The 27,538-nt window shown below is 53.4% G+C and overlaps 4 protein-coding genes and 1 non-coding gene across 15 annotated transcripts in view; 2 read left to right on the top strand and 3 right to left on the bottom strand.

Moving 5' to 3' along the window:
- Window positions 1-2,696, bottom strand: part of SYNGAP1 (synaptic Ras GTPase activating protein 1) — a 32,022-nt gene extending 29,326 nt beyond the window's left edge. Inside the window, exon 1 of the mRNA XM_061146447.1 lies at window positions 2,617-2,696. Coding sequence (XP_061002430.1) covers window positions 2,617-2,674 — 58 coding nt within the window. The 5' untranslated portion in view covers window positions 2,675-2,696. The remainder of the gene's footprint in view (window positions 1-2,616) is intronic.
- A 181-nt stretch (window positions 2,697-2,877) lies between these two features.
- CUTA (cutA divalent cation tolerance homolog) lies at window positions 2,878-4,498 on the top strand. 3 transcript variants are annotated; one of them, XM_061146443.1, is made up of 7 exons: window positions 2,916-3,021; window positions 3,102-3,153; window positions 3,409-3,617; window positions 3,763-3,822; window positions 3,933-3,978; window positions 4,106-4,155; window positions 4,272-4,498. In XM_061146443.1, the coding sequence occupies exons 2-7, from the start codon at window positions 3,112-3,114 to the stop codon at window positions 4,399-4,401; spliced, it is 537 nt and encodes a 178-aa protein (XP_061002426.1). In that variant the 5' UTR covers window positions 2,916-3,021; window positions 3,102-3,111; the 3' UTR covers window positions 4,402-4,498. The 3 variants fall into 3 exon arrangements, with proteins under 3 accessions (XP_061002427.1, XP_061002426.1, XP_061002428.1); XM_061146444.1 differs by lacking the exon at window positions 3,102-3,153 and having other exon boundaries at window positions 2,878-3,021; XM_061146445.1 differs by lacking the exon at window positions 2,916-3,021 and having other exon boundaries at window positions 3,092-3,222.
- A 93-nt stretch (window positions 4,499-4,591) lies between these two features.
- Window positions 4,592-10,359, bottom strand: PHF1 (PHD finger protein 1). Of its 5 annotated transcripts, none has more exons than XM_061146441.1 (15): window positions 9,822-10,356; window positions 8,903-9,077; window positions 8,738-8,819; window positions 8,541-8,636; window positions 7,668-7,768; window positions 7,425-7,573; window positions 7,169-7,264; window positions 6,923-6,991; window positions 6,645-6,768; window positions 6,471-6,538; window positions 6,207-6,311; window positions 5,909-6,098; window positions 5,732-5,826; window positions 5,381-5,458; window positions 4,592-5,226 (listed from the first exon to the last, which is right to left on the bottom strand). In XM_061146441.1, exons 2-15 carry the CDS (start codon window positions 9,059-9,061, stop codon window positions 4,938-4,940), a joined length of 1,701 nt encoding a protein of 566 aa, XP_061002424.1. In that variant the 5' UTR covers window positions 9,062-9,077; window positions 9,822-10,356; the 3' UTR covers window positions 4,592-4,937. The 5 variants fall into 5 exon arrangements, 3 of the variants coding, with proteins under 3 accessions (XP_061002424.1, XP_061002423.1, XP_061002425.1); XM_061146440.1 differs by having other exon boundaries at window positions 5,381-5,461; window positions 9,822-10,352; XM_061146442.1 differs by having other exon boundaries at window positions 5,381-5,461; window positions 7,668-7,757; window positions 9,822-10,352.
- A 193-nt stretch (window positions 10,360-10,552) lies between these two features.
- Window positions 10,553-24,744, bottom strand: KIFC1 (kinesin family member C1). 5 transcript variants are annotated; one of them, XM_061146435.1, is made up of 12 exons: window positions 24,553-24,744; window positions 18,705-18,845; window positions 18,525-18,618; window positions 17,940-17,996; window positions 17,775-17,825; window positions 17,178-17,575; window positions 15,725-16,504; window positions 14,411-14,701; window positions 14,240-14,313; window positions 14,051-14,126; window positions 11,204-11,273; window positions 10,553-10,919 (listed from the first exon to the last, which is right to left on the bottom strand). In XM_061146435.1, the coding sequence occupies exons 1-11, from the start codon at window positions 24,583-24,585 to the stop codon at window positions 11,229-11,231; spliced, it is 2,040 nt and encodes a 679-aa protein (XP_061002418.1). In that variant the 5' UTR covers window positions 24,586-24,744; the 3' UTR covers window positions 10,553-10,919; window positions 11,204-11,228. The 5 variants fall into 5 exon arrangements, with proteins under 5 accessions (XP_061002418.1, XP_061002417.1, XP_061002420.1 ...); XM_061146434.1 differs by lacking the exon at window positions 10,553-10,919 and having other exon boundaries at window positions 11,151-11,273; XM_061146437.1 differs by lacking the exon at window positions 10,553-10,919 and having other exon boundaries at window positions 11,151-11,273; window positions 18,705-18,842.
- On the top strand, window positions 20,510-20,582 carry TRNAG-UCC (transfer RNA glycine (anticodon UCC)). Its single transcript has one exon. It is a non-coding gene; the product is annotated as a tRNA-Gly (tRNA).
- Window positions 24,745-27,538: the final 2,794 nt, after the last annotated feature.

Here is a 27,538-nt window from a genome sequence, read left to right as displayed (position 1 = left end):
GGGTCTTCATCTGCCCCCTATTCCCAGCACTCAGTTTTACTTGTATTGCCCCCCTCCCCCCCAATAAACACATACCTAATTTGGCCCTCCCCCTGCCCTGGTCCCTCCTCCCCCAAACCCATTCCCCATCCTCTCTCCTCTCTTCCCTCCATCTGGACCCTTCATTCCTTCCCCCCCCCCCCCACTGCCTCCCTCTCTCTCCATCTGGCCCCTTCTCCTCTCCTTCCATCTCCTGTCTTTTTCTACCCCCTACCATACTCTGAGACCCCACCAGATCCTACCCCCCATCTTCTTGGCTGCTTTTTTCACCCCTATGTTTTAATTTTCTTCATTTTCCCCTCCTAGCCCCTCTCCTAAGACTCTGTCCTTCTATTTTCTTGATATTTTCCTCATCTCTCAGCTCCCACCTCCAAATTATTTCTGCAGCTCTTCCCCCAACCCTACCCTTCTATCTTCCCACCTTCTCTGGCGATCTCTTTCCCCTTCATCGTTTTCCCCTCAGCCCCCTTCAAGGCCTGTTTCTTGGCCCCTCCGGTCCTTATTTACACCTATCCTCCAGTACCTCCTTCCCCATTGCTCCCATCCCTGCCTTCCTCTCTCCTTCCATTTCAGCTGCTCCCCTCCCTGGCCCCAGCTCTGCCCAGCCCCCCCCCACCCCGCCCCTCCCCCCTTCTCCCCCCCCAACTGGTCCTCCCCCTCCCCTCACCACCGTACCTCTGAAGGGGGCATAGGACATCGCGGGGATGCTCCCCCGATGGATGGAGGCGCGAGACCTGCTCATCAGGCCTGGGGGGGAGGGGGCGGGGGGGCCGGGGGAGAAAGAGAAGAGAGAAAGAGGGGGAGAGAGAGGGGGAGAAGGAGGAGGAGGTGGAGGAGGAGGAGGAGAGAGGAGGAGAGAGGAGCGGAGAGAGGCAGAGAGGAGGAGAGAGAGGAGGAGGAGGAGAAGAGGAGCCAACGGCAGCAGCGGCAGCCGGGAGAGAGAGAGAGAGAGGGGGGCGGGGGAGCGAGCGAGAGGAGAGCAGGAGGAGGAGGAGAGAGAGTCCCTGCAGCCCCCACCCCTACTCAGTGAGAACCAGGGAGGCAGAGACCCCGACTCAAAACAGAGAGAAAGAGACTCAAGAGAGAGCGGTTCTAAAGATGCAGACCCCAGACCCTGATATCGGGAGGCTCCAGACCCACAAAGATACCTTGCCACCCGGAGGTGGGCGGGGGGGGGGGGGGGTGGCGCAGGGGATAATCTGAGGCGCAAACCCTAAGTCTAGAGGAAAAGAGGCCCCAATCTCAGAAAACAGACCCCAGACCACCCTCCTAAGATGGGTCAAAGGTCAAAATCTGAGCATTCAGTCTCCAAAAGGTTCTTCATAGCCACAGAAATCTTAAGACACCAGACATAAACAGTAATTTCAGGGACTGAGATCTAAGACCTAGACTCAAAGGAAAAGATAAGACCAGATTCACAAAGAATCCAGACCTGAAATTAGGTCTTTGAGAACTCAGACCCACTGAGAGATATCAGAGACCCCAGACTTAGATCTCAGAGAAAAGAAACTGCAGACTCAGAGGCTGATAACTCAAAGACAAAGGAACTCCAGACCTTGGTTGGGGGGGTGAGGGGCAGAAGAGACACGCTGCTAGCCCAGAGATGAACTCAGAGATCCCAAATACATAAAAAAAGAATTTTTAATACCTCAGAGAGGCTGACTGCAGACCCAGAAACCTCCCCCCACAAACAAAAAACAAGGACACTCAGTCCTAAAAAAGATACAAATACCAAAAGACCCCATAGAGATCCCTCAGAGACAAACTCCAAAGACAGAGATCTCAGGGAGACCTCCAACCCCAGAGTGGTAGGTATGAGAGAACTCAGCCTGGGAAATGCCCAGTTATACCCACCCAGCAGACCAGAGACCCCAGACCCAGGATGGAGGGGGAATACTGGGTAGGGAAAGTGGCAGAGCCTTTTTCTCCCTGCCTCCTCCCACCTATTTCTCCTCTCATTGGCCCCTCCATTTTTGGGTCACAGGATGTGCTTGGGCCCCAGGGAAGTTATGTAGGGCAGGTCCTGGCTCCTAGGGGGATGGGTTAAGGGAAGGAGACCCAAGGCTGAGAGGTAGACCTGACCCAGAGAGTGAAATAGGAAGGGGGTAAAGGACAAAAGGTCCATCACTACTTCCTGGTGTCTTCTTCATACCCCCAACCTGCGGCCCTCCTCTCCCCCACCACCTCTTATCGATTCACAAGTCTGTATGCAGTTTTGGGGCTTCAGTTAAGGCTGAGGCGCCCCATTTTAATCACTGTCTATCCCACTTACAGGGTCTTACTCCGTTCTTTTAAAATACATCTTTCCACCTAGCCGTGGTCATGCCATAGCCTGCCTGCCTAATCACTTCCCCCTATAACCAGAGAGAGTTGGTTTCTCAGATTATACTTGTGCATTCCCCAACTCAAGAACCTGTCAGTCCTAACCAAAATGGCAGGGGGCGCTCTCTTCACCTCCCCCTCACCCCCCGAGGTTCAATCTCCTAAAACCCTGTCCCTCCTTAAGACCTCAGGTACAGTATAGGGGCTGCTACTCAGCACATCCCGGGGTTTAAGGATGAGCCCCCACTCCACAACCTGACGCATCGACTCTGCGGGGTCTCCAGCCCCCCTTTCCCAGCGCCTGGGCTCTCATCACGTGGCCTGCGGGGCTGCCCCACGATTGGTTTCTTCGCGTAGTTCATTGAGGTACCACTGCCTGAGGAGACCCGCCCCCTCACGTGACAGTGGAACGCCGCTGCGGCTCTCCTCAGCCAGCAATTGGCCGTTTCCGGTTTACACGGAAACGGGCGCTCCACTTCCGTGCACGTCTGCAGATCCGGGTGTTGATTGGTTGGATCCTTCTTCGCCCCTCCCGCCCCCGGAGGCGGGACAAATCGGGCCACGTGGGGGCAAGGATTGGCCAGCTCTGGAGGTTAGGGTAGTCCGGCTTCTACTGTCACGTGGTCTGCGCTGTTTTCTTATCACGTGGCTGCTGTCCAGGTAAGAGGCCGCTCTTCCTGGCTTTGGGGTTCTTTCTCTGCGTAACGTGTGGTCTCTGATATTCAACCCTCCTCTACCAGCATAGGCTGCATGAGGCGGGGTCGGGCTCCCGCATTCCTGCTCGGCGGAGGGGTGAGTGACCGGCCCCGCCCCTTCCGGTCCTCGAAGCTTCGCCCATGACCCGTACCCCAAAACCCAGAGGTTGGCCTCCGAGGAGAGTGAAAACTGAGTCTTTGCCTTAAATTTTCCAAGCTTCTCTTGGTTTCAGGAATGTTTTCCTTCGGGATGCAGAAGAGGGAGGGCCTGAGGGTCTATCCAAGCGAAGTGTTCCCGGGGTGCAATTTCTTGGGGTATTCATGAGACACCGAATTCACCTCCTGCTCTCAGGCCGCTCTGCTCCTGTCCCTTCTTTGGATGCCGACACTGCTGCCTGTGGCCTCCCGCCTTCTGTTTCTACCCCGAGCCCTGCTGTCCATGGCTTCAGGAAGTCCCCCGGCCCAGCCCTCGTCGGCCTCGGGCTCCGCCTATGTCCCCGGCTCGGTCTCTGCGGCCTTTGTCACCTGCCCCAACGAGAAGGTCGCCAAGGAGATCGCCAGGTGGGGACTTAAGTGTGAAGCGAGGAAAGGTGCTTATGAAGGGAGAGTTGGGGGAGCATCTCCCGCTGCTTCCTGACTGTCTCTGGGCTGCCAGTGCAAAAATCCGGGTCATGGGGCCTTTAAACGGTGCTCTCTTCACCTTCAGGGCTGTGGTGGAGAAGCGCCTAGCAGCCTGCGTCAACCTCGTCCCTCAGATTACATCCATGTGAGTTAATTAGGGGTTGGGGGGTTAACCTAACTCAAAGGGCTGACTGGCAGTCTTTTACCTTGAGGGAAATCTTTGCTCACACAACACTCTCTCCCTGACCTTTTCAGCTATGAGTGGAAAGGAAAGATTGAAGAGGACAGTGAAGTGCTGATGGTGAGAAATGTTTCCTACGCGAGAAAAACTTAATTCCCTGACCATTTACTTTGACCCCTATCCCTCAACCGAGATCCTGAAATCAACTTCACCCCCCGATTCAGCCATGTTTGTCTTCACCCCTCAGATGATCAAAACCCAAAGTTCCTTGGTTCCAGCTCTGACAGATTTTGTTCGGTGAGAACTTTGACATGGGTAGAGGTGAGGGTGTATCCTGTGGGGTGAGCCTTCCTGGGCAGTCTGAGGCGATGGTCTCCTTTGGGTAAGTCTTTGATCCCCCCTTGTTCCCACAGGTCTGTGCACCCTTATGAAGTGGCCGAGGTGATTGCATTGCCTGTGGAGCAGGGGAACTCCCCATACCTGCAGTGGGTGCGTCAGGTTACAGAGTCGGTTCCTGACTCCAGCGCAGCGCCACTGGGATGAACCTTCGTTTCTGCCAGGGTTTCCCTCATAAATTTCAACGCTCCTACCTTGTGATGACTGGACTCTCAATAAATCCCATTTTTAGTTCTCTCTTCCATTTTCCTTGTCAAAAAGTGAATTTGGTTGGGAAGATCAGAAGTGCTTCTAGTCCCTTTCTTCTCATTTTTTAAAATGACTCAGGGCTGCTAAGTTTGTTTATTTATCTTTATTTGAATGATACAGAGCCCAGGATCTGTTCTCCTCCCCTCCTTAGTCTCCCTCCCCAGGGGTTAAATAATTTTAAAAAATATTTAAAAAGCTGTAACAAAATAACATCAAAGGAAATGAGGGAATGGTTGGGGGGAAGGGTCAGGAACCGTGAAGGGAGTAGAGGAGAGCGAGCCTCTTCCCCAACCCCCAACCTGGATTCCAGCCTGGACAGTGGAGGGAAGTACCCCCCTAGTGCCCCAGGTACATCCCAGCTGTAGGTGAGGTCAGAGGTCAGGGTATGAAAGTGCCGGTGTGTGTCAGTGGGCAGTCGGGCAGAGGCAGGCTGTTCAGAAGATGCCCCCACCTCCCCACTCAACCAGGTACTGCACAGAGCCATCAGGCCGCACTCTGCGAGCAAGGACCCGGACGGGGTCCCCTCGGGACAGGTAGCCGACCCCACCTCGGACTCCACCCCCGGCCCCAGGAGACAAACTACGGCACAGGGGAGAAGGGGGTGCTGAGCGTCTGGGAACACCTGGGGAGGGGGCTGGGACTGAGGAAGATGAGGCAGTCATCGAGTGGGGGGCACTTTTAGGGAGGTCTGTGGGGAAACCAATGTGAAGTTCCAGGGGTGACCTAGGGAGAGAAAGCAAATGTCAGTCCAGATGGAGATAAAGACTGACCAGAAATGGAGGCCGTGTGGGGATCAGAGGAACAACAACAAAAAGGTTTACAAGACCAAGGAAATTAAGAGTACAGAGGTATCACAGGTAAAGGAATAGAATCTCACCTGTCTGGGGGTTCACCATCCCCAGAGGTCCCTGCGGTGCTGGCAGAGGGGTGGAAGGAAGCGAACATCCGGATGGGACTGCTGGGGTTGGAAAGAAAGAAAGTCAGGACCCAAAGCAGGGGAATAGGACCCTCTCCCCCTGGGAAGGGCAGAGTGCAAACACTATCCTCAAGGAACCCGTCCCTATATACTGGGAAGCAGACACTGGTTCTCGAAGTCTCTAGGTAAAGAAGTGGGCAGCCAAAGGGGAGAGGGAAAAGAATTTTGGCTGAGGAAATCCAGAAGATTGCAAGCAATTGGAAGAGAGGTTCCGAGGGAGTGTGTCTGGTTGGAGGGAGGCGGCGCACTGACCTGGGCAGGCAGCGGGCGTCTGTGGGCCGGAAGTTGTAGCCGCTGCTGCCCTGGTAGCTCTGGTTAGGGCTGGAGGGTGGTGGAGACGCTGAGGCCTAGAAGGAGCAGAGGACTGAGAGAGCATCCTTGACTCCTTCCCACACCACCATGTGCCCACGGCTGCCCCTGCCCCTGTACCTGCAGTGCCCTCTGCAGACGAGCCCGCTCCCTCTGCTCCTGGGGCTCGGGCTGGTTGCGCACTGCTGAGGGTGGCCCCAGCTCCTCCATTTTCCCCTTCTGCCTCCTCCTCAGGGGCTCTGGCTCCGGCCTCCGGCGCTTCCCCAGGGGACGTGAGACCCCTCCCCCAGGGCCCTGCCCTGAAGGGAAGCTGTAAGAGGCCTCCTTATCCCCCCAGCCCCCTCCCGGACACCCCAAAGACCTCCCTGTTTCCACACATACACCCTGAGAACTTCCCCATCCCCCCTGGACCAGTGACCTGGTGGGGGCTCCGTCTCCAGGAGGGGGCTCCACAGGGGGAGGGATCCGAGCATGGAGACCAAACAAGCATTTCCTCTTCTTAATCTCCCTCCCTGAAATGAAACTGGGATGAGGAGAGAAATGATACAGGGTCAGTGCTGGAGAAAAGGGACCCTCCTATGCTGTCAGTCCTTTTCAGAGGGGATCTTCCAGATGGGCTGCAGCCCCTCCCTCTCAAGCTGCGTAGCCACGTCTCCATCTCCTGAGCCTCCCTCGGACTCACCGGTCCTTGTGGCTGTTAAGAGCAGAGAGGAGCTTGGAAGACCGTTCTCCCTTGGGGGTTTCTGAGAGCTGGGGGAGGGGATAGGAAATGGGGTCAGGAGAGCAGTGATCCCCTCCCCCATTTTTCCGCATCTCCCTGGTCCACCCTGACCCCCAGAGGTTCACCACGCCTTACCTCTCCAAGGAGCAAACTGTCCCAATTCTCAGAGGTGAAGGGGAGGATCTCACGGTCAAAATCAAAGTATTTTTTCTTACAGCAAACACTGAGGTGGTAGAGGACAAGATGCGCCACATCCACCCTGGAGAAACACTGACTTGTCAAGGTGGTGGAAGCATTACAAAAGCTGGGGGGCAGGCAGGGGTATCCCCCAAGTAGGGGGCTGGGGCCTGCAAAGTGAAAAACTGGGGGTGCGGAGAAAGTGATGCTGAGGTCGTGCCCCATATCCAGCTCACCAGCGAAGCTGTAGCCTCCGGACCTTCTCAGGGCCCCCCCGACACACACAGCACTCAAACTCATAGAACCTGGACGTAGGCAAGAGGAACAGAATACACCTTTTACAGGAAATACACCTGCCCATGGGGGAAGGGGGGTGTTCCGAGCAAGGATGGAGCTAACCAGTAAGCAAGGTTTCAGAACTCAGGAAGACACCTGGTCTGGGATGGGGGGGCAGAGCTCCTGGAGGGTCTGCCCAGGCTCACCTGTCCCCGTAAAGGAGGGGCTTGCTCAGACACTGGGTGCAGGCCTCGTGGAACCACTGCAGGCAGCTCCGGCACTGCAGCATCTTCAGGTTCCACCTGAAGGGAAACGGGACCAGTGACCCCCAGACACGTCCTCCTTAACTGCCCCAAACCCTGCTCACCACTCTCCTGCCCCTTCAGCACCCTGCCACCCTGCCATTCTCCTCTGTTCCCACCCCCGTCACTTGTTCCCTAACCCCCGCCCCTCACTACTCACTCCCCAGGGCCACCACAGTAACAGTAGCTCTGCTGCCGGTTGCTCAGATGCCCAGCGTCCCAGTCCAACCCCTTCAGTCCATACGGCAGGGAGAGCTTCATGCCCAGCATGGCCCGGGCGTAGGGGCCCTTCTTCAGCGCACCCCCCCTCTGTGGGTGGAACAGACAGGTGGCCTCAGGAGTAGGGGAAGGAAGGGCTCAGGAGAGGCTGGGGGTGGGAGGGCCCACAGGGAGGGGCCCTTACCTTGGTGGCGATGGCAAAGACGCACTGGCGGCAGACCCAGGATGCGCCCTCTCCCTCTCCGGGGGCTGGGGCCCTTGGAACGTGGCAGTCCTGGTGATAAGCTGAATAATGAGAATATTGACAGTAGACCACTTATTGCATTGCATACCTGTGTGCACTAGGCATTGGGACAACAGTCTTACCCCCATCTCATTTTGTTCTTGACCATGGTCCTACTAGGGTGGGCGTATTGCCTTTATTTTAAAAGGTGAGGCAGCTGTGATTCTTAAAAGGTTTAGGGACTTGCCTAAGGTCAAATGGTTAGAAAAGGCCATACTGGAACTACCCTCTGCCCGCATTCGGGGTTTCCCTGATAGCTCAGTTGGTAAAGAACACATGCAGTGCAGGAGACCCCGGTACGATTCCCGAGTCAGGAAGATCCCCTGGAGAAGAGAGAGGCTACGCACTCCAGTATTCTTGGGCTTCCCTTGTGACTCAGCTAGTAAAGATTCCGCCTGCAATGTGGGAAACCTGGGTTTGATCCCTGACTGGGGAAGACCCCCTGGAAAAGGGAAAGACTACCCACTCCAGTATCCTGGCCTGGAGAACTCCATGGACTGTACGGCTCATGTCGTCGCAAAGTCAGACACAACTGAGAGACTTTTGCTCACTCACACCCTCTGCTCGCAGAGCTCATACATCCCAACCCAAGGCCACCTCTCCTGTGCTGGAAGGCAGTGAGGTTACAAGCTTGTGGAGACTGACCAGAGCAGTGGCTTGGGCACTCAGACCAGGACAGGTAGTATAAGGACCAGTGCTGGAGGGAAGGGTCAGAGACACCCTGGCAGACCCAGGGCAAACTGGACCATTCAGGTGTCCTGCCCTCTCACCCACCATGGCGACACTTCTCACAGCTGACCAGCCGGTTCCCAGGGACCACAGTCTCAGAGCGACATACACAGCAGAGGAGCTCCTCCCCAGGGAGGGCCGCTGTGAAAGAACAGAGTGTCAGAGGGCTTTGTCCTCCAGCCCCTTTCTGTCCCCCATGCCAGGCTTGTTTTCCATGGGATCCATACTCTCAGGCTTCTCACCAGGGCTAATGTCTTTCCATAGAACCAGAAACTGGGAATCATCCTCAAACTGAACCAGACACACCTCCCGAGCACTGTCCACCTGGAATGGGTGAGCACAGAAGATGGAACAGGAATCAGACTAGATAAGGGGAATGAGAAAAGGTGACAGGTCAGAAGGCTCACCTTTTTGATGGTCCCCAAGTATAGCAGCCCATCTGTCCATCTGGCCAGCACATCTTGACCCTCCCAAAGTCGAGGCCGAGGGCCTGAGGTGGGAGCAGGGGAAGCTGGGTCCCAAAGTGGGGGGGCACCAGAGCGGCTCAGCCGGGGGGGCTGTGCCATTGCATCCTGGGGGGGCCTAGTTAGAAATGAGACCATAGGAGAAAGTTATGAATATTGAGGAACTAGCCCCCATTTTCTTTGCCTGTTTCTCTGTCAAAAGACTTGAGCAGGTGTGCCCAGCCTCCATTTCCCTGAGACACCTGGGTAGGAAACCCACTGGGCACCCCTTCCGGCCTTCCTGACTCCGGCTCTCCCAAAAGTCACCACAGGCTCTCTTCTCCCAGCCGTCCCCGCCACCCCACCACCAACCTAGTTCTCTAGTTTCCCAGCTTCCAGAGCTCCCCTGGGATGTTGTATCCTGGCCTTGAGATTTTAGCAGAAACGACGGTTGCAGAGGCAAAGGTTACCACTCAGTTTCCACTATCACCTTCTACCACTGTTTATAGTGGTATTATAATTGGGGTGCGGTGTCCCAGAGATGTGTTTCGGGAGCTTTTTCTGGAGATGTTTTCCAGAGTGGAAAAGGTTGCCTCCTGGGCCCCTGTGTCTCATTCAGAACAATCATCTTGGTGCTAGGTTATGTCAGGTCACCCTCAAATTCGGGGCTCCCTGCCCCCGGGTTAGATAACTTCCCTGAGTGCCCCGGGAGGGGGGCGTGTCCCAGTCCGGGTCTCTTCTCCCCATGACGGCGAGTCCGAGAAGGGACTTGAGTCGGCCCAGCCCGACCCGCCGCCCGGGCGGCGCGGCTCTCCCGCCCGCGCCCTGCGCGCCGACCCCCGGCTCCCTGCCCCCCCACGGGCGCCTCCCGCCGCCTCCTTACCAGTGACAGCTGGGGCCGCCGGGAGCCGGGCAGAGGCAGACGTGGGAGACTGAGGTGAAACCCCCGCGCGGGGAGGGCACGGCTGGGCGTCGGGGGGGCGTGCAGGCAGAGACCGGGGGGTCCCCAGGCCCAGCCCCTCCGTCCCGGCGGCTCTGGGGCGTATGACGCAGCAGCCAAAGCAGCGGCAGCGGCAGGAGGAGGCGGCGGGGGGAAGGAGGGGAGGGGAGGGGAGGGACAAACCGGCTCGGGGGGAGGGTGGAGGGAGGGGAGGGCCGGGGGGAAGGAGGAGCCGGGGGGGCGGGCACCTCCTCACCCCACCTCCCTCACCTCCAGCGGGCCTGGAGGGCGCGGAGGGAGCCGGAGCGTCTCCGCGGATGGGGAGGGCGGGCTCTCGGACCCGGCGGGAGAGGGAATCCCCGCAGCCCCTTCCTCCAGAGGGAGGCCTGCCCTCGGGGCAGGAGGGAATCCCCCGCTAGGCCGCCGGCCGGGCCCCCGCCCCGCGCCACATCCGTTAACTGCCCCCCGCCCCGCAGGGTCACTCCGGGCCCCGCCCCGCGCTCTAGTTCACGACCCCGCCCTCCATTCACCCGTCCCATGGCCCCCGCCCCGCGGGCCCCGCCCCCTCCCGCCTTTGCCCCGGCCCCGCCCTCCCCGGAGCTAGTTGCCCCCACCCCCGCCCACCGTCGCCGCGCCTCTGCGCACGCGCGACCCCTCCTGCGCGCGCGGCACCTGGGAAGACCCAGCCCTCCTCTGACGGGGCGGCGGCCCTCGGCGGTTGGCGCGAGGGAGTTAGCCCGTGCGCCCCGCCCCGCGCGGGCAAGGCGGGTGCACCGACTAGAGCTCGTACCGAGGCGGTGACGCCGCCGAGAGCCAGCCAATGGCGGCGGGCGGAGCTAGCCCCGGCGGTTCGAAAGGGAAGGCAGAGAAAGAGCGGGAGGAGACCCCGCAGCTTGTGGGCGGGCGCGCCGGCCCCGCCCCGGACTCGGACTCCCACCTTCCCGCACTCACCGAGTTCCTGCCCCGGGCGAGGGTGGCTTGTGGCGGAGGAAGCGGAACTAGTGACTGGACACCTGGTGCGCACACCCCCCCGGACGGGGACTGGGACGGGAGCGGGAAGAGGGGCTACCCTGACTCTGAGGTGACCCGTCAGAAAAGCCAAAGCCCTGTCCCCGTGAAACACTAACGTGTGGCAGAATGGAAGAGCCACAGCTCCCATCTTCATGGATATGACAAATATCCCCCTTACTGGGCAACCGCTAATAAAACCTTTATTTAAAAACAACAAAAATTCTCTTCTTTATTTGATAGGCCCAGGTATCAGCGCCCCCTCCCAATAAAGCACCACCACCCCACCCCACCCCCACCGTGTGTCTCACACATACACACACACACAATCTAGATCCATCTTCATTTCTTGTTGGCCTGGGCAGTGCCAATGACACACTGGTTCACCTGCAGGCAGGGGATTTAGATAAAAAAAGTTTTCAGAGCAACCAAACAAAGTTTTCCCCAAATCACCTCTGAACCCTCAGTATTAGGGCTGCCCTCAGAATCCTGAAATAAAGGCTCTGAAAGCAGGTTCAGGCTGGTCTCAGTTCTCCCACGCCCACTGGGCACACTAGATGTGGAAGAGGGGGAAAGGCCAGAGAAGGGACAGAAGCCCCTCACAGGAGCAGAAAGAGGCACTTCTCTTTCTAGACAACCCCACAGCCCTCCCACCACTAATGCTCAATAAGCTAGATAACACGGCAACATAAACATAAAACATAAAAGAACCAAAGCTCCTTAGAAAATTAATGATCCTCAGTCTAGGGCCAGAAATGTACAAGATGAATCCGGAGAAAGGACTACTGGGAACTTGTCTAAAGGGCACAGGAGCCAAGTTGGAGCTTCCACTGGCCAAAGGCGGGCAATTTGAGTATCAGAAAGAATAATGACTTCAAAGGATATATACCAAAAGTACAAGTAAGATGTTATCTCCTGGATAAAAACTCACTGGTCATCTTTGGACATTGCCAAGATACCAACTTACAATAGTGAAAATTGATGAAGAATCTAGCATTTATCCCATCTTACCTATATGGACTGCATTTCAGAATAACCAGAATAGAATAACCAATTTCAGAATTTAAGAACAGATGACAAGGAGAGTTCTCAAGAATTATGATTAATAAATGTAGAACAGCTGAGAAAATTAGAAAATCACCATTTTAAAACTCCCTAATAATAGATCTGGGGCTTCCATGGTGGCTTAGTGGCAAAGAACTGCCTGCCAATGCAGGAGAGGTGGGTTCAATCACTGGAGAAGGATGTGGCAACCCACTTCAATATTCTTGTCTGGAAAATCCCATGGACAGAGCAGCCAGGTGGACTACAGAGTTGGACATGACTTAGTGACTAAACAACAACAAACAATAGATCTAGACAGCATCGCTGACAAAATCATTAGGGGAGAAAGTTGAAGGGAGTTTTTAAATGGATAGATCGGGCTGACAATACCCAAGTCCAGTGATCACTTTTTATATCATTAAAGGTGATACAACTAGGGGGAGGGGGGAAAATGGAACAACTCGATACTAGGTGCCTCCTGATATGATGCAATAAAATGTATCATACTATTTAAATTTTCTTGCCAAGAAATTTGAATCTGATTCAAATCAAGCCTCCAAACCTAATTACAAGAAAATAAAAATTATGGAGGAAAGAGGAAGCAACCCGCCAAAATCTAGAATATGATATGTTCTATAGGACAAATCACTCCACTTCTTCAACAAATAAATCTGGGGGTGAGATTATTACAGATTAAAAGAAACTCAAAAGACCATTTCAACTAAATTAAAAGGGTGGTCCTTGCTTTGATCCTGAATGGAACAAACCCTAATGTATAAAAGGCATTTGAGACAATCAGGGGAAATTTAACATAAACTGGGTATTAGAGGATGTCAAAGAGTTCACGTTGTTGGGTATTAATGATGTTGGTAGAACTTTAATTGATTTCCCTGGTGGCTCAGACGGTAAAGAATCTGCCTACAGTGAGGGAGACCCGGGTTCAATCCCTGGGTTGGGAAGATCTCCTGGAGAAGGAAATGGCAACCCACTCCAGTATTCTTGCCTGGAAAATCCCATAGACAGAGGAGCCTAGTAGGCTACAGTCCATGGGGAACTTTAATTGAACTTGTAAGGTAGCAAGGGAAATCCTGATTAAAGCAGAAGACCACAGCAGGGCGCTAAGGTGGCCGATTACTTCCACAGCAGCAAGAGTGCAGAACACCTGTAATCTGAGACCCTGAATAAAGCCAGAAAGCATCTCAAGGCTATATCCTCAGGAAAATGAGTTATCAGAGGAATACATTACCCTCCAAGGCACTATGTAAAGAAACTTCTTGACTTAACTCTTGTAGAGGGAGCTTAAGTTTCTTAGAGAATTCATAGTCTGGACACAGCTGACCCTTGTGGGGACTGGAGTCTGAATTCACGCTGTCTATTTGGAATAGCCTGAAAAACCTGTATGTCTTTGATCCAGGAAACCCATTTCAAAGAATCTCTCTCTGGATAGTTAGATGTAACCAAGCAAATATAAAATGATATGTACAAGGTTAGTCAACATAGCCTTGTTTGTAACAGTAAAAGGGTGGAAAGAATCCAAGTGTCCAGTAGAGGGAACTGGTGGATAAACTTTGGCGCATCCATACAGTGGAGTCCTAGGCAAATGTAAAAATAATGGGATGATCTCTGTGTGCTGGTGGGGAATCATCCTGGGGCTGATTTTTTTTCTTTTTCCCCCACTCTCCCTGGCTACCGCCCCGTCCTTAAGGCTGTCTTGTTAATAAAAAAAAAAAGGCAGGACAACATATAATACATGAGAGAGAGGGGAAGAGATGTCTTCTCTAAGAAAGAGGGAAATCCTATGCATATTGCTTGTATTTGCAAAAAGAAACACTGAGAGAAGTAAAAGGATAAAATATGACAACGACTACTAGGACCGAAGAGAGAATGCGGCGGGCGGGGCGGAGGTTAAATCTCACTTGTATACAGCTTTCTACATATTTTTGACCTTTCAACCACCTAGTTTTAAAAACTTAATTCAAACACCCCCAGAAGTCAATAGTTAACTGCCTGGCAAATGTACATCCTTTCGGGATGCATGTGCCGCTGGCCTGAAGGACCAGGGTGCAGACGCCTATAGTCAGCAGGAAGCCTGACGGGGATGGGGCTGCTAGTGACCGCACCTTGGAGGCGAAGCGTAGGGAGTTGAGGGACTCAGAGACGTTCTCTTCTAGGGGAGAAATGTTCACAAACATGAGCCTGTGGACAGAGGAGAGGGGGCAAACCCCAGAATCAGTGTCCAGATCTCCATTACATCACTGCCCCCACCCTGACCCTGACACGGTGGCTCCCAGCCCACCCCTTCTGCTCACATCTTGGCACTGCCGCCCAGAGAGTTCTGCAGCAGGTAGGTGAGCTTGCTGTTCCGGTAAGGCACGTGGGACTCCTACAGGGTGGAGAGAGACAGGCGATTAGGACATGGCTGGGGACAGCCAGCACCAGCCGCTTCCCAGGGCCCACCTGCCCCCCACCCCCATTCCTACCTTGTTGCTCAAGGCCATGATGACCAGCCCCAGCGTGGACAGGCTGCTGTTAATGGCCTGCGTTTCCCGAAGGCGTTCCCGCTCCCCAGGACCGAGCGCTAAGCCGGGGTCGAGCCGCTCACTCCCAGCCAAGTCCACCAGGCTGAGGGGGGCCGCACACTGCAGGCCTCGGCCAGCGTGCTCCCCAGAGATCTGCAGCTGGAACACGCTGTGACTACGCGACGAGCGCTCATTCTGGGCTGTGCGGGCCACAGCGCGGTTCTGGCGGGCTAGATGGAGCAGGGCCTCCACCTGGGGATAGGGCGCAGCAAGAGGTGAAGTCAAGCAGTGGTCAGCCCATAGCCAGGTCAGGCGTGCATGCATGCCTGCGTGCTCAGTCGTTTCAGTCAAGTCCGACTCTTTGCAACCTGTGGACTGTAGCCCACCAGGCTCCTCTGTCCATGGGATTCTCCAGGCAAGAACACTGGAGTGGGTTGCCGTGCCCTCCTCCAGGGGATCTTCCCAACCCAAGGATCAAACCCGCGTCTATGTCTTCTGCACTGCAGGCAGATTCTTTACCCACCGAGCCACCTGGGAACCCACAGGTCAGATACGGCAATAAGCAAGACCCAGCACCTGCCTTCTTGGTGCTTTTTTCTAGCCAGCAAAAGACTAAATAATTAAAATACACAGTGTGTCTGAGATTATCAAGGAATAAAAATAGAAAAGCAGTGTGTGATGGTGAGGGTTCTGATTTTAGAAGGGATAACTTTTCCTGACAGTCCAGTGGTTAGGACTTGGTGCTTTCACTGCCAGGGCACAGGTTCAATCCCTGGTTGGGGAACTAAGATCCCACAAGTCATGCAGTGCAGCCAAAAGTTTAAAAAAAAAAAAAAGATGGTCAGGGATGGCCTCAACACCTTAAAAACTTTAAGGTGGTTAGGGGGCAATCCAGCCCTGCTGGGAAAGGAACGTAAGACCATGTCAGGCAATGGACAGAGGAGGTGCAAAAGCCCTGATCCAAAGGTGTGATGAGCAGGCTGAGGAAAAGCCTGGGGGCCAGCAGGGATGTCGTGAGCTGAACAAGCAGAGGGGGCAGAGATGAGACAGAGATTGCCATGTGGGGCCCAGGGGCACCCGTCTCAGGAGACACGTCACTTCTCTCCACGCCTTGGTTCCACCTCACAGCCCAGCAGCCAAAGCCAAACATCCGATCTGTCTTCACCACTCGCCCTTCCTCACCCTGCCCGCTCCCCCCACCTCCGTACTGCATCACTCTGCCTGCGCCCCAGCCCTCTGACCCCACGTCCAGGCCTAGTGGCCCTCAGCGCTTACCTCCCTCTCACAAGAGACCGGAACGTAGCGTGCGTTGGTGACCGTAAGCTCCTCGCTGCCTGGCCCTGCCCGGCGAATCTCACACTCACCCCCCTGGCCCTTCCGGGCCCCAGTGGCCAGCAGGTCTCGGACAGTCTCGTTGTAGATCTCTACGTAACTTGCCACAAAGCTGTAGGTCCAGCCCTGGCCACGGAGCTCCTGGGCCACAGAGAAGAGGTGCCGCAGGGCCCGAGGGATCAGCCCCTCCAGCCGGGGGTCTCCCCCAGGCCCGCCCTCCATGGTGAAGGTCTTGCCACTGCCTGTCTGGCCATAAGCAAAGATGCACACTGGATAGCCATCCAGCGCTGACTGGACAAGCATGGAAATCTCCTCAAACACTTCATCCTGTCCACTCCCTGGTGGGAACACCCGGTCAAAAGAAAAGTCATGGCGGGTAGGGGCAGCTGGCGCCCCACTCAGGGTCCCACGCCGCTCATCAGACCGGGAGAGGCTGAGGCGGGTTGGAGGGTCAGAGGGTCCACAGGGGCCAGAGGGAAACTGAAGGAAGCCAGGGGATGGGGTGGACTCCCCTGGAAGGACGGGGCGGACCCGGCAGAAAACTCGGATGTTGCCTTTGAGTTCCTGCAGCTGGTTGTGTAACCGCCGGCGCTCCATCTCGAGCCCGTGGAGACGGTCTTCCCGCTCAGCCAGTACGGCCTCCCGGGCTGCAGCCTCCTGGCGCAGAGATGCCACCTCCGCCTGGCTGTCCGACAGAGAAGCTTCTGAGGTCTGCAGCCTCCTCTGTCCAGAACAGAACAGACATGGACGATGAGACACATGTACTCTTACAACCAAGAGTAAGAAGTTTCATGATGGGACTAGGGGTGGGAGGTGGGCTGGCCCCTGACCCCAAGGACTTCAGAGTCTGGTAAAGAAGAGATAAGTGAATGTTAATCATAGTATTAGAATAAGGAGTACATGGGAGCACCAGAAAGGGCACAAGGAAGGATATCTAGGCTGACCCCGAAAGCGCGGGAGTGAACCAAGGGAAGGATGTGGTGTAGAGAGAATATTCCACAAAGAGCGATGTGCCAAACGCCCTGAATTGAGAATCGAGTCATTTGAGAGACTACAAGTAACTCATTTTAGTTGGTGCTCACCAAGGAGCCAAATGGATGACAGACGGGAGAGAATGCATGGGGACCTTTATCAGTGAAGGTCCATCCGGGACCATCAGTGAAGACGGACAGAAAGAAAGGAGGTGGAGAAGTAGAGGAGAGGCAGATGGCAGAGGGGAGGGTTATGGAAACAGTCAGAATGGGGTGAAGTGGGGCAGGAAGCAAGACAGAGCAGAAGTGTGCAGAGTGGGGGCGAGCAGGGGGCAGGGTGGGGGACGGTGCTGCCGGACAGAGGCGCTCAGGACTTCAAAGCCCAAAGCGACTTCTGGGCCACCTAGACAGAAGCCAGCCCTCACCTCCTGCTCGCCCAGCTGGGCAGCCAATCCCCTGCGCTCCTCCTGTAATCTCAGCTGTTCTTGCTGGAGCTCTTGCACTAAGCCCTCCTGCGTGCCCAGCCGCTCTTCCAGCTCCAGGACGCGGGCACTCAGGTTCCCCAGCTCCCGCTGGCCCTGCTCAGCCTGGGCCCGCACCCTGGTCAACTCCTCTTCCAGGGTCCTGCGCTCTGCCCCCAGGGCCGAGGCCTGTTGCTGGGCCTCCCGGAGCTGGTCCTGCAGCTGTTGGTTCTCCTGGTCCAGCACCTGCTTCCTCTCACGGTAGCATTTCAGCTCTGCGTTGAGGTCACATAACTGCCCCTTTAGGTCCCAGGCAGGACGTTTGGGTTTCTTCCCTCCCACCATAGGAGGCGCAGCTGTCGCTAAGACGGGCACAGAAAGACCAAGGTCAGGGCAGCCCTAGCTCTGTCTCCCTCCTCCCTCCTAGCCTTAGGGCCTCCACACCTGAGGCTCCATCTCCTTCTCTTTCAGGCAGGGAAAGGACCAAAAGGATTTTTCTGGGCACTCACCACCTCCTCTCCCCATCCCAGCCTCTCACCCAAGATCTTATTTGTCACCTACTTCCAGGCTTCTGGGCAGGAACAACAGGACCTGGCTTCTGAGTCTTCAGCACTAGAGAACCAGAAAGGTGGCATCAGGGGCGATAACACCAGGGTCCCTCCACCTCTACCCACCTCCTTCACCCCCAACCCCTTCCCAGCCCTGGCTCTCAGACACTATTATTACCTGGGGCAACAGCCATGGAACATCGGGGTGCTGACTTCCTGGGAGCTCTGGGCACTGCTGGGAGACAGAGGAGAGGAAGAGCAGAGTCATGACGCGCAGGGTAGCACGCACTTGGGCTGGGAGTGCATCCAAAGACAGAGGAGTTGCTTTTTCAGAAGATTAGAAATAAGATAACCTTCCTCTTCCTCTAAATCTGACCAGCTCCTAAAGATATCCTCCCTAGGACCAACATGCCAAGAAACAAGTTGGACAAAGACAAGTGAAAAGAGCTGGGGGGGGTGGCAGGCAAACAGTGTGTGAAGTATGCTAGTGCGTGTGAAACACACCGGGGGGGCACGCCCATATCTGCTTGCAAACCCACAGAACATCCCTGGAAGGACTCACAGCTGCCCCTAGGGAGGGGGCTGGGGGACTGGGGAACAGAAGCAGGAGGGAGAGTTCTCACTGCACAAAAACTTCTGTGCCTTCGGAACTTTGAAACCAGTAAAACATGTTACCTATTCACAATCAGTTACGATCGAAAGAAAAAAAAGACAGAAGTGAGCTGAACTGTGGACCAGGTCTCTCTCCAGCCCTGGCGCCCACCTGCGGTCTGGCCTTGTGTCTGTGGCACGGAGCTGAGGGCTGCTGCTCTGGGGTGGGTCGTGGTCACTCTGGTGCCCAGGCCTCGTGTTCTTTTCTGGGGAAAGACAAGGGTGGGGTGGGCTCCACAGCTCCATCCCTGATGGTTTCAGACACACGTCCATGGATCTCCACCCAGCTCACCTTCTCCGGCTCCAACGCCTCCTCCATCTGGTCGGGCCCCCTCTTCAGCCTGCGTCCCGAGAGAGGCAGCCGGGAAGCGGCCTTGGCCAGGGGTCTCTTCAGCTCTATGTTGCCCTTCACTTCCAACAATGGTGACCTCTGCTGGAAAGAGAGAGGCCTTTCAGAACACACCCTGAGGCCCAAATGTCCCAGGAGCTCCCCTTTATGGCCCCCGAGCCTGATTCTCAACACCATCTCCAACAAGCATCAACTCAGTACCCCTGGGGCCACACCCTGGGGCTCTCAGATGAGGTGCCAGCCAAAAACCATGGAGGGAGCTGGGACACGACACAGTCCCTAAGGGACAAGACGGAAAGACACATGCTGGACTTCAGCTAACATTAAGGGGAGGACCTAAATTAGCAGAGAAGGAGCCCTCCTTTTGGAAGGCAAAAGCTTTGCCTGCACATGGCATGGCTGAGAAACCGATGAACTCTTTCAGTGAGAGCTGAGAATCATAAACAAGGGAGTGACTTAGAAAAGAGACCAGGCTGAAGGCTGGCTGGAAAGAGTAGGTAACATTTATTAGGAACAGTTTCAAATGTTTTATCCGAATCAGCTGACTTAAACCTCACAGCAGCCCACAGAGGAGGTGCTACTATTAGCCCACCTTGCAGATGAGGGAAGGAAGGCAGCTGGGAAGTAACAGAGCTGGGCTAAGGTCGTTGATGAATAAAAGGAAGAGCTGGGGTTAGAAGCTAGACAGTCTGGTTCTGGAGGCTGTGTTTTTTACCACTGGACCACACTGTCTCATAGGGCATTGATGCTGCGCTAAGGAGTTTAGGTTTGGGCCCTGCATGCATGGATAGCCAGATAGAGTTTCTGATCAGGCATGTGAAACAATATACGAAAGAGGCTATATAAATAATAATGAGGTGGGAGTAGGCGGACTGGCAAGGGGAAGATAAGAGTAGCAGCATGATCAGTGGAGAGCACCAAGGACAGGTGTGCGATGGGGGTAAGGGAAAGGAAGAGCCTCTCCTCCAAGCAGCCCAGCTCAGGGTCTGGGGATCACGCCCAACCTCTGCTTACTCCTGCCTTGGGGGACCAACCATCCTGGTATGCCAAGGACTGAGGGGTTTCTTGGGACACAGAACTCTCAATGCTAAAACCAGGTCACTCCTATGCAAGCCAGGACACCTGGTCACCATTCTCCTGTCCCCCTCGGGAAAGCACCACGGATAGATCAATTTCTGATTTTCACTATGGGTAACTGCTAATTCCAAGGCCGGTTTCTCTCTGTCCTTCAGTTTACTTCATTCGGTATTTACCAAGTGCCTATTACATGCCAGGAAATGATCTGGATTTTGGAGTAACAGGCGTGGTCCCTGTCCTCAGAATGGCCACAGGACAGTAGGCAAGTAAAACGTAAAGAGATGATTAAATCTTACTGAGTGTGATCAGGAAAGGATCCCCAAGGAGGGAGTGGGCATCCAGTTTAGATGGGGAGAGCGGTAGACACAATCCTACAAAGTATTTTCAGGCTGAGCCTTGAGGATGAGAAAGAGCTGGCTTGATGGGATGAGCTGAGGAGGAGCATTCCAGGCAGAAAGCAAGGGGAGGGATGTGCAAGGAATGACGGTTATTCTTTTCAGCTGAACACAGGGATGTGCAGAGTGGGGAGGAGAGCAGAGGCAGAGGGAAAGACCACGGCAGCCGGGATGCCAGCATGGAGTCTGGGTCTACTGAAAGCAAGAGGCCTCTGACGTCGTTAAGTCAGGAGAACAGTATGACTCAATTTGTACTGAACAAGTGAACTGTGGACTTCCCTGGTGGTCCAGTGGTTAAGACTCTGTGCTTCCGCTGCAGGGGGCTCAGGTTCGATCCCTGGTCAGGGAACTATGATGCTGCATACTGCACACTGCAGCCAAAGAATAAAAAAATTAAAAAGGTTTAGGGGCTTCCCTGGTGGCTCAGTGGTAAAGAGCCCGCCTGCCAGTGTGGGGGACACAGGCTCGATCCCTGGTCTGGCAGGCTCTCATATGCTGCGGAGCAACGGAGCCCGTAAGCCACGGCTACTGAGCCTGTGCTCCACAAGAGAAGCCACCACAATAAAAGCCCACACAGCAACTAGAGGGTGGCCCCCACACACCACTAGAGAAAAACCCGAGCAGCAACAAAGACCCAGCACAGCCAAAAATAAATAAACAAAAGTATACAAAAAAAGATAAACTAAGGCATATTTTTAAAGTTTTTTTTAAGTGAACCGTGTCCAGTGCAAAGAATGAATGGAAATAGAAGGTGAGGGTTATCACAGCAGAGGGATGGCATCATTCCCTCATCCATCCATTCATCATGGGTCTGTCCCACTAGGTTTGTTGAATGATGCTCTGGACCAGATGCTGTTCTAGGCCCTGGGGCAAGAGTAACGAATGTAAAGTCCCTGCCTGCCCAGAGCATACTTTCCAGGGCAGCCTTTCTAAACGGGTACAAGAGAAAGCTCTACAGAAAATGAACTGTCTTCTCAATTCTCCCAAGAATGTAAACAGCTCTCACCATTCTAACTGCTCAAGAGAGAAGTTAATACATTAGATGCAAAGGATGCCTTAGGGCATTAGAGCTTAATTCCCCAGGAACTCAGTTGAGAGGGGATATTCTAAGAGTCTCAGGGCTAAGCAGAGGTAGCATGGAGTGGGGGAACAGAGGGCAGGCAACAAAGGAGACCAAGTCTGGCTGACTCCAAGCCTGCCCTGCTTCTCAAGATCACAGGAGGAAAAGCTGTGTTTGTTTTTCAGTTAAACTTCTTGTTTTTAAATATTGCTGATTCACATGCAGTTGTGAGAAGTAACATGGAGAGATCTGAGAGTACCTGAAAGCTAATTTTTAAGAGATGCTAAGTTTAACTTCAGGAAAGTAAGGTTGAACTACTTGTGATACAGAGATTCAGGGATGCTCACAGAGAAAACTCTGAAACAATCTGATATCCTTGTTTTTGTTTTAATTTTTAGTTTATTGATTCTTACCAACTGAGCTATGAGGGAAGCCCATCCACCAGCAGGGATATACTTAACTGTGATACGTTCAAACTACTGGCTCATATACAAATAAAAAGGAAAAAAAAAAAGAGGCTGCATTCTCTTTTTCCTGCCACTTGCAGAATTTTGCACAAAGAATACTGATTTTAATTTTTAATTAAATGTAGTATGAAAAGTAAATTTTTCTTTTCAGTATTTCAGGTCAAACATTGAATTTCTTAATCAGAAATGCCTATTGTTCTCCCTATGCTAAGATAGTGGATTACCTAAAGACTTACCTCCTTGGAATTTGTGTGGGTTCAGAAAATGTGTTCAAAGGGTTGTTTACTCAGGACAACTCCAAAGAGCACAGTATTTAATTTTCGCCCATCTATAAAGCTGGACAGGACAACTCCCAACTTTCCACTCCTTCCATAATATCACCTTCCATAATATAAAAGCAGATTTTCATTGAACCCCTCCTATACCACTTCCCAGGTTCAGAGATGGATGCCCTGCTGCTAAGTCATCCATGTGCACATCTGCTCCCACTCCTCACCCACTCAAGAACAGCACCGAGGCAATCCTTCCTTTTCTGCACCATCACTTCCCCTTTCTCCTGGAACCTTCCAGCCAGTATACAACACACAGTTATTGCTTCCAACCAAAAAGTCTTTCTCTCCTAAACCCAATCAGGCTTTCACTCCCACCATTCCACCAAAACTACTCTCAAGGCCATAAGTCACCCTGTGTTGATCACTCCCTCTTCCTAAATACACTCTTTTCACTTAGCTCCCGGGAGACATCTTCTCCTGATGGTCTTCTTTCCTACCTCTCTGATAGATCCTCTTCATCTCCCCAAATTTTAACAGTGGTCTTTCTAATCTCTATGTTCTGGGCCACTCCTATGGCTTTACACACCACTCATATGCTGCCAACTCCCAAGCTTACGTCTCCAGCTCAGACTTTGACTCTGAAGTCATACGAAACTGCCTTCTCAATGTCACCACTTGGAATCCTAGTAAACATGCCAAACTCTTACCGCCTGACGTGTAATCCTTTCGACCCTGCAGCTTCCTCCATCTCAGTTGATATAACTCCCTCTTCCAGCTGCTCAAGCAAATACATCTAAAGTCCTCTCATTCTCTTATATACCACAAAGTCTAATGTCAGCAAATGTAGCCAACTCTATCTTCCAAATAGATCCAGAATCAGACCACTTGTTACCACTTCCCCTGCTGCTCCCATGACTCAAATCGCCATCATCTCTCACCTGGATTATCACACGCCACTGGTTCTCAGCTAGGGATGACTTTACCCCCAGGAGATGTGTGAGTGTCTGGAGACACTCTGACTGGCATGGTCAGGTGGGGGTTGCTACTGTCACCTAATGGATAGAAGCCAGGAATGCTGCTAAACATCAGCCAATGTACAGGACAGCCCTCCACCCCCAATGAAATGTCAATAATGTTGAAAGCTGAGAAAACCCGCCACATTCCTAACAGCTCTCCTTGTTTCTATCCTTGCTCCTTTACAGGCTAATCTCAATGCAGCTGCTAGAATGGTCCTCTTAAAATGTAAGACAGATCTTGTCTCTCTTTGCTTAAAACCATCCAGTGATTCCCCATTTCACTCAGAGAAAAAAACCAAAGTCTTCACGGTGGCCTGTGCAAGAAGTCTGTTATCCGACTTCCCTTACCACAACATTCCCTCTTGCTCATTCCAATCCGGCTTTGCTATACAACTCTAGAGATTTTGCGCTACGGGATTCCCTCTGCCTGGAATGATCTTAATAACCCCTTACCTGTTTCCCTCACTTCCTCCAAGTCTTTATTCACCTCTCACCTTCTGCACTGGGAGCTTACTAAGACCACCCAATTTAATTGTCTATCTTGCCAGCTGGCCTCCCCTCTTCCCCTCTTAATCTGCTCAAACTTTTCCTTTTCTCAACAGCCCTTAAAACATTAACAGCATTAGACAATTTACTTATCACATATTGCCTGTCACCCCAAAGAATGGCAGCTCCATGACGACAGGGATCTCTGCTGCATCCCAAGCACATCGTAGATGCCTGGTAAATATGTGATGAATAAACATGAGAAGGCTTCTATTCTTTTTCATTGTCACAACACACTGCTCCTCTCTCTGGCTGGCAGGATACAAAAACTATCTCTTTGTAGCAACTTGACTGGGTAAATCTGAATGCCAAACAGAAGTAAACAGAGGATTCTGGCAGGAGCCCTTTTCTGGCACCAGAAGTCAACCCACTCTGTCACAAACACACTTCTCTCCGCTGGACGGAGGAGGCTGCAGGAGGTCGTGGGGTGCCGCAGGGCACTGATGAGAGGAGACATTAAGTTAACCAGTCCCACTGAGCAGAGATCTCTGCAAAACCAGGGAAGGAGAGATAATGCAAAGTCCTTCAGTTCAGAGTACTCCACCCTCTTCCCTTCCGATGCCCGCAAGCGGCTGCAAAGAGGAGAGAGAGGACACGAAAAGGCATTAGCAGGGATTCGGCTTCAGTCACCGTTTCCCCAGGGCTAGAGGCCATCTCGGAACTCACACTGAATGGACGGGAGGGAACGTGTTCAGACAAGCCTGAAGATTCGAAACGGGAAATCCTCGATACACGAAAGTGAGGAAGGGTGCGGGGGCTCCCTGAAACTGCGAGAAGGCAGGCCGACGTGCCCCCGCCCTCCGGGGCCGCTCCCTGCCTTCTCCGCTCTCCACTCCGGATCCGTCCCACGGAGCAGGGCACGCGGATCTGGGCCCCGCCGGCCGGACAGAGGCCTCCGGCCGCTCAGCGCTGAGGGGTGCGGCAGCCGGCTGTCGTCCCCGCGCCGCCCGCCACTCACCTGCGGCTCCATGTCCGGCTCGGGGCCACTCATGCCGGGCAAGCGCACTGAAGACGACACAGAGCCGGGGCTCCCGGGACCCGCGTTCTCTTGCGCGCTCGCGACACAGGGTACGCGAGCTCCGGGCCCCTGCGCCGCCGGCCCCTGCGCTGCCACACCCGCCACTTTTGAATTTCAACGGCCGCCACCCGGGCTCACCTTGCTCGGCCCACAGGGGCCAATCGTCGCCGTCGCCACAATCCAGGGCCAATCGCAGCGCCCGCCGCCTCCGGAGGCCACACCCCGCCCAGCCGCCACCGCCTCCTTCCTGCTCCCCCCGCCCGCCTCACAGGCGACTGAGCCCCACTTCCGGCACCACTTCTTTCCTCACCCCACCCCTCCTTCAGCTGGAGGCGCGCGGCGCTTCCGCTCGGCTCCCGGCCGCCGCTCGCAGCGTCAGAAATGGCCGGGAAGGCGCCGCCGGAGCGTAACTCGTGTGGGGGCGGGGACGCCAGCGAAGAGGAGGCGCGCCTGCGCAGAAGGACCTGTGCGGGCCGCGGAGCCGGACGAGCGCCTCCTAGCGGCGGCGGCAGTAGGCAACGCGTTCGCGAGCCCCTAACTGGACCGGTGGGGCTGCGGCTGTTGCGCGAAGTCCCCGCGCCGCTGAGGACTGATCCCCGAAGCTGGATCCCGCTTGTTGTCGGAGTGAATGATTCGGCTCATTTCCCTGGTCACTTTGGCGTTTCTCACCACATTTAAGGACCTTGAATACAGCTGGCCTCTCCATGGAAGCCCGACGGTGGGGATTCGAGGTACAGAGGAGGAGGATTTTTCTCTGCGGTCACCCTCCTCGCCTTACCTCCTGTGTGTACCTGGGCGCTGTTACTGGTGCTGGACAACTGACTTGAGTGTTTCCGAGGCTAGAACCCACGGAGGATTGACTGCTTCCGTTTATGGAATATTTTTAATGCTTTTCAGATAAATCGCTCCATTTACTGGGCTCTTAATATGTGTCAAGTGCTTTCCATTTCTTATCTGCAAGCCAGAAAAAGGAGACAGGTTCAGAAAGGTGAAGTTAACAAGTGCACAAGTAACGAGCCACACTGCTGATCGGAAGTGTGATTGGATCTAAATTCCACTAGCTTCAAAATGCAAGGTATATCGGTTATCTCACAATACTTCTACTATTGGTAACAGCAGCAACCCCTGACCTGTGAATAATTTGCAGTGTTTCTACTACCCCCTAGTTACCAACCAATCCTGGGGGTAGGCAGGGCAGGGATTTTATTTACCAGACTGAAAGCGGATTCCTAAGGGATTTGTCTTGGTGCATAATTGAAGACACAGTTCAGTCCAGTCGCCCAGTTGTGTCTGACTCTGCAACACCATGGACTGCAGCAGGCCCAGCTTCCCTGTCCATCACCATCTCCAGGAGCTTATTCAAACTCATGTCCATCGAGTGGGTGATGCCATCCAACCATCTCATCCTCTGTTGTCCCCTTCTCCTCTTGCCTTCAATCTTTCCAGCATCAGGGTCTTTTTCAATGAGTCAGTTCCTCGAATCAGGTGGTCAAAGTATTGGAGTTTCAGCTTCAGCATCAGTCCTTCCAATGAATATTCAGGACTGATTTCCTTTAGGATGGACTGGTTGGATCTCCTTGCAGTCCAAGGGACTCTCCTCAAGAATCTTCTCCAGCCCCACAGTTCAAAAGCATCAGTTCTTCAGTGCTCAGCTTTCTTTATGGTCCAACTCTCACATCCATACATGACTACTGGAAAAACCATAGCTTTGACAAGACAGACCTTTGTTGGCAAAGTAATGTCTCTGCTCTTTAATATGCTATCTAGGTTGGTCATAACTTTTCTTCCAAGGAGCAAGCGACTCTTAATTTCATGGCTGCAGTCACCATCTGCAGTGATTTTGGATCCCAAAAAATAAAGTCTCTCACTGTTTCCATTTTTTCCCCATCTATTTTCTATCAAGTGATGGGACCAGATGCCATGATCTTAGTTTTCTGAATGTTGAGTTTTAAGCCAGCTTTTTCACTCTCCTCTTTCACTTTCATCCAGAGGCTCTTTAGTTCTTCTTCACTTTCTGCCCTAAGGGTAGTGTCATCTGCATATCTGAGGTAATTGATATTTCTCCCGGCAATCTTGATTCCAGCTTGTGCTTCCTCCAGTCCAGCATTTCACATGATGTACTCTGCATATAAGTTAAATAAGCAAGGTGACAATATTCAGCCTTGACGTACTCTTTTCCCAATTTGGAACCAGTTCGTTGTTCCATGTCCTGTTCTAACTGTTCTTGCCTTGAGAACCCCGTGGACAGTATGAAAAGGCAATTGGAGACAATCGGAATTGTCTGGAATTCAAGCCACCTATCTTCTAATTCAGTGCTTTAACTTGAATTCAAACTTGTGCTTGTGGAGGGGAGTAGACTGTGGGGAAACCCAGTGTCTAAAAACCCTGTCATCATCCCCCAACCTTTGAAATCCTAGGAAACCTACAAGGAGAAGGAGCTTGAAGAGTGAGCAGTGATGAAGGAAACCAGAGAAGACTGACGCTTACTGGATGGGTAAAGAGGACTGAGAAGGGAAAGTGGAGAAGATATGTATATCAAAAGACATTTATCAAAGTTAAAAAACAAAATGTTAGAGTAGGAGAAATATGGACATTAAGGAGGAAAAAGTTTACTTATCTTAATTGATGCAGAAAGACTGCTCAAAATATTCAACATCCATTGATATTGAAGAAAAAGCCATAACCTGATAAAGGACATCTTCAAAAATCCAACAGCACACATCACGATAATAATAACGTGTTGAAAGCCTTCCTTTTAAGATGAGAAAAAAGGCAAAGAAACCTGCTCTCAACAATCCTAGTCAATACAATAATGAAAGTTTTAGCTAGTCCAATAAATAGTGACAGCAAATATATAGGGGTTGGAAAGAAACAAGACCGTCAGTATTTGCAGATGAAATGTGTGTGTAACATCCCCAAAAGAAAA

The sequence above is a fragment of the Dama dama genome, chromosome 7 (genome assembly GCF_033118175.1).
Source record: "Dama dama isolate Ldn47 chromosome 7, ASM3311817v1, whole genome shotgun sequence".
In the NCBI taxonomy this organism is placed as follows: domain Eukaryota; kingdom Metazoa; phylum Chordata; class Mammalia; order Artiodactyla; family Cervidae; genus Dama; species Dama dama.
Note: the sequence above shows the minus strand (reverse complement) of the source record. Positions and strands in the feature narration are given on the sequence as shown.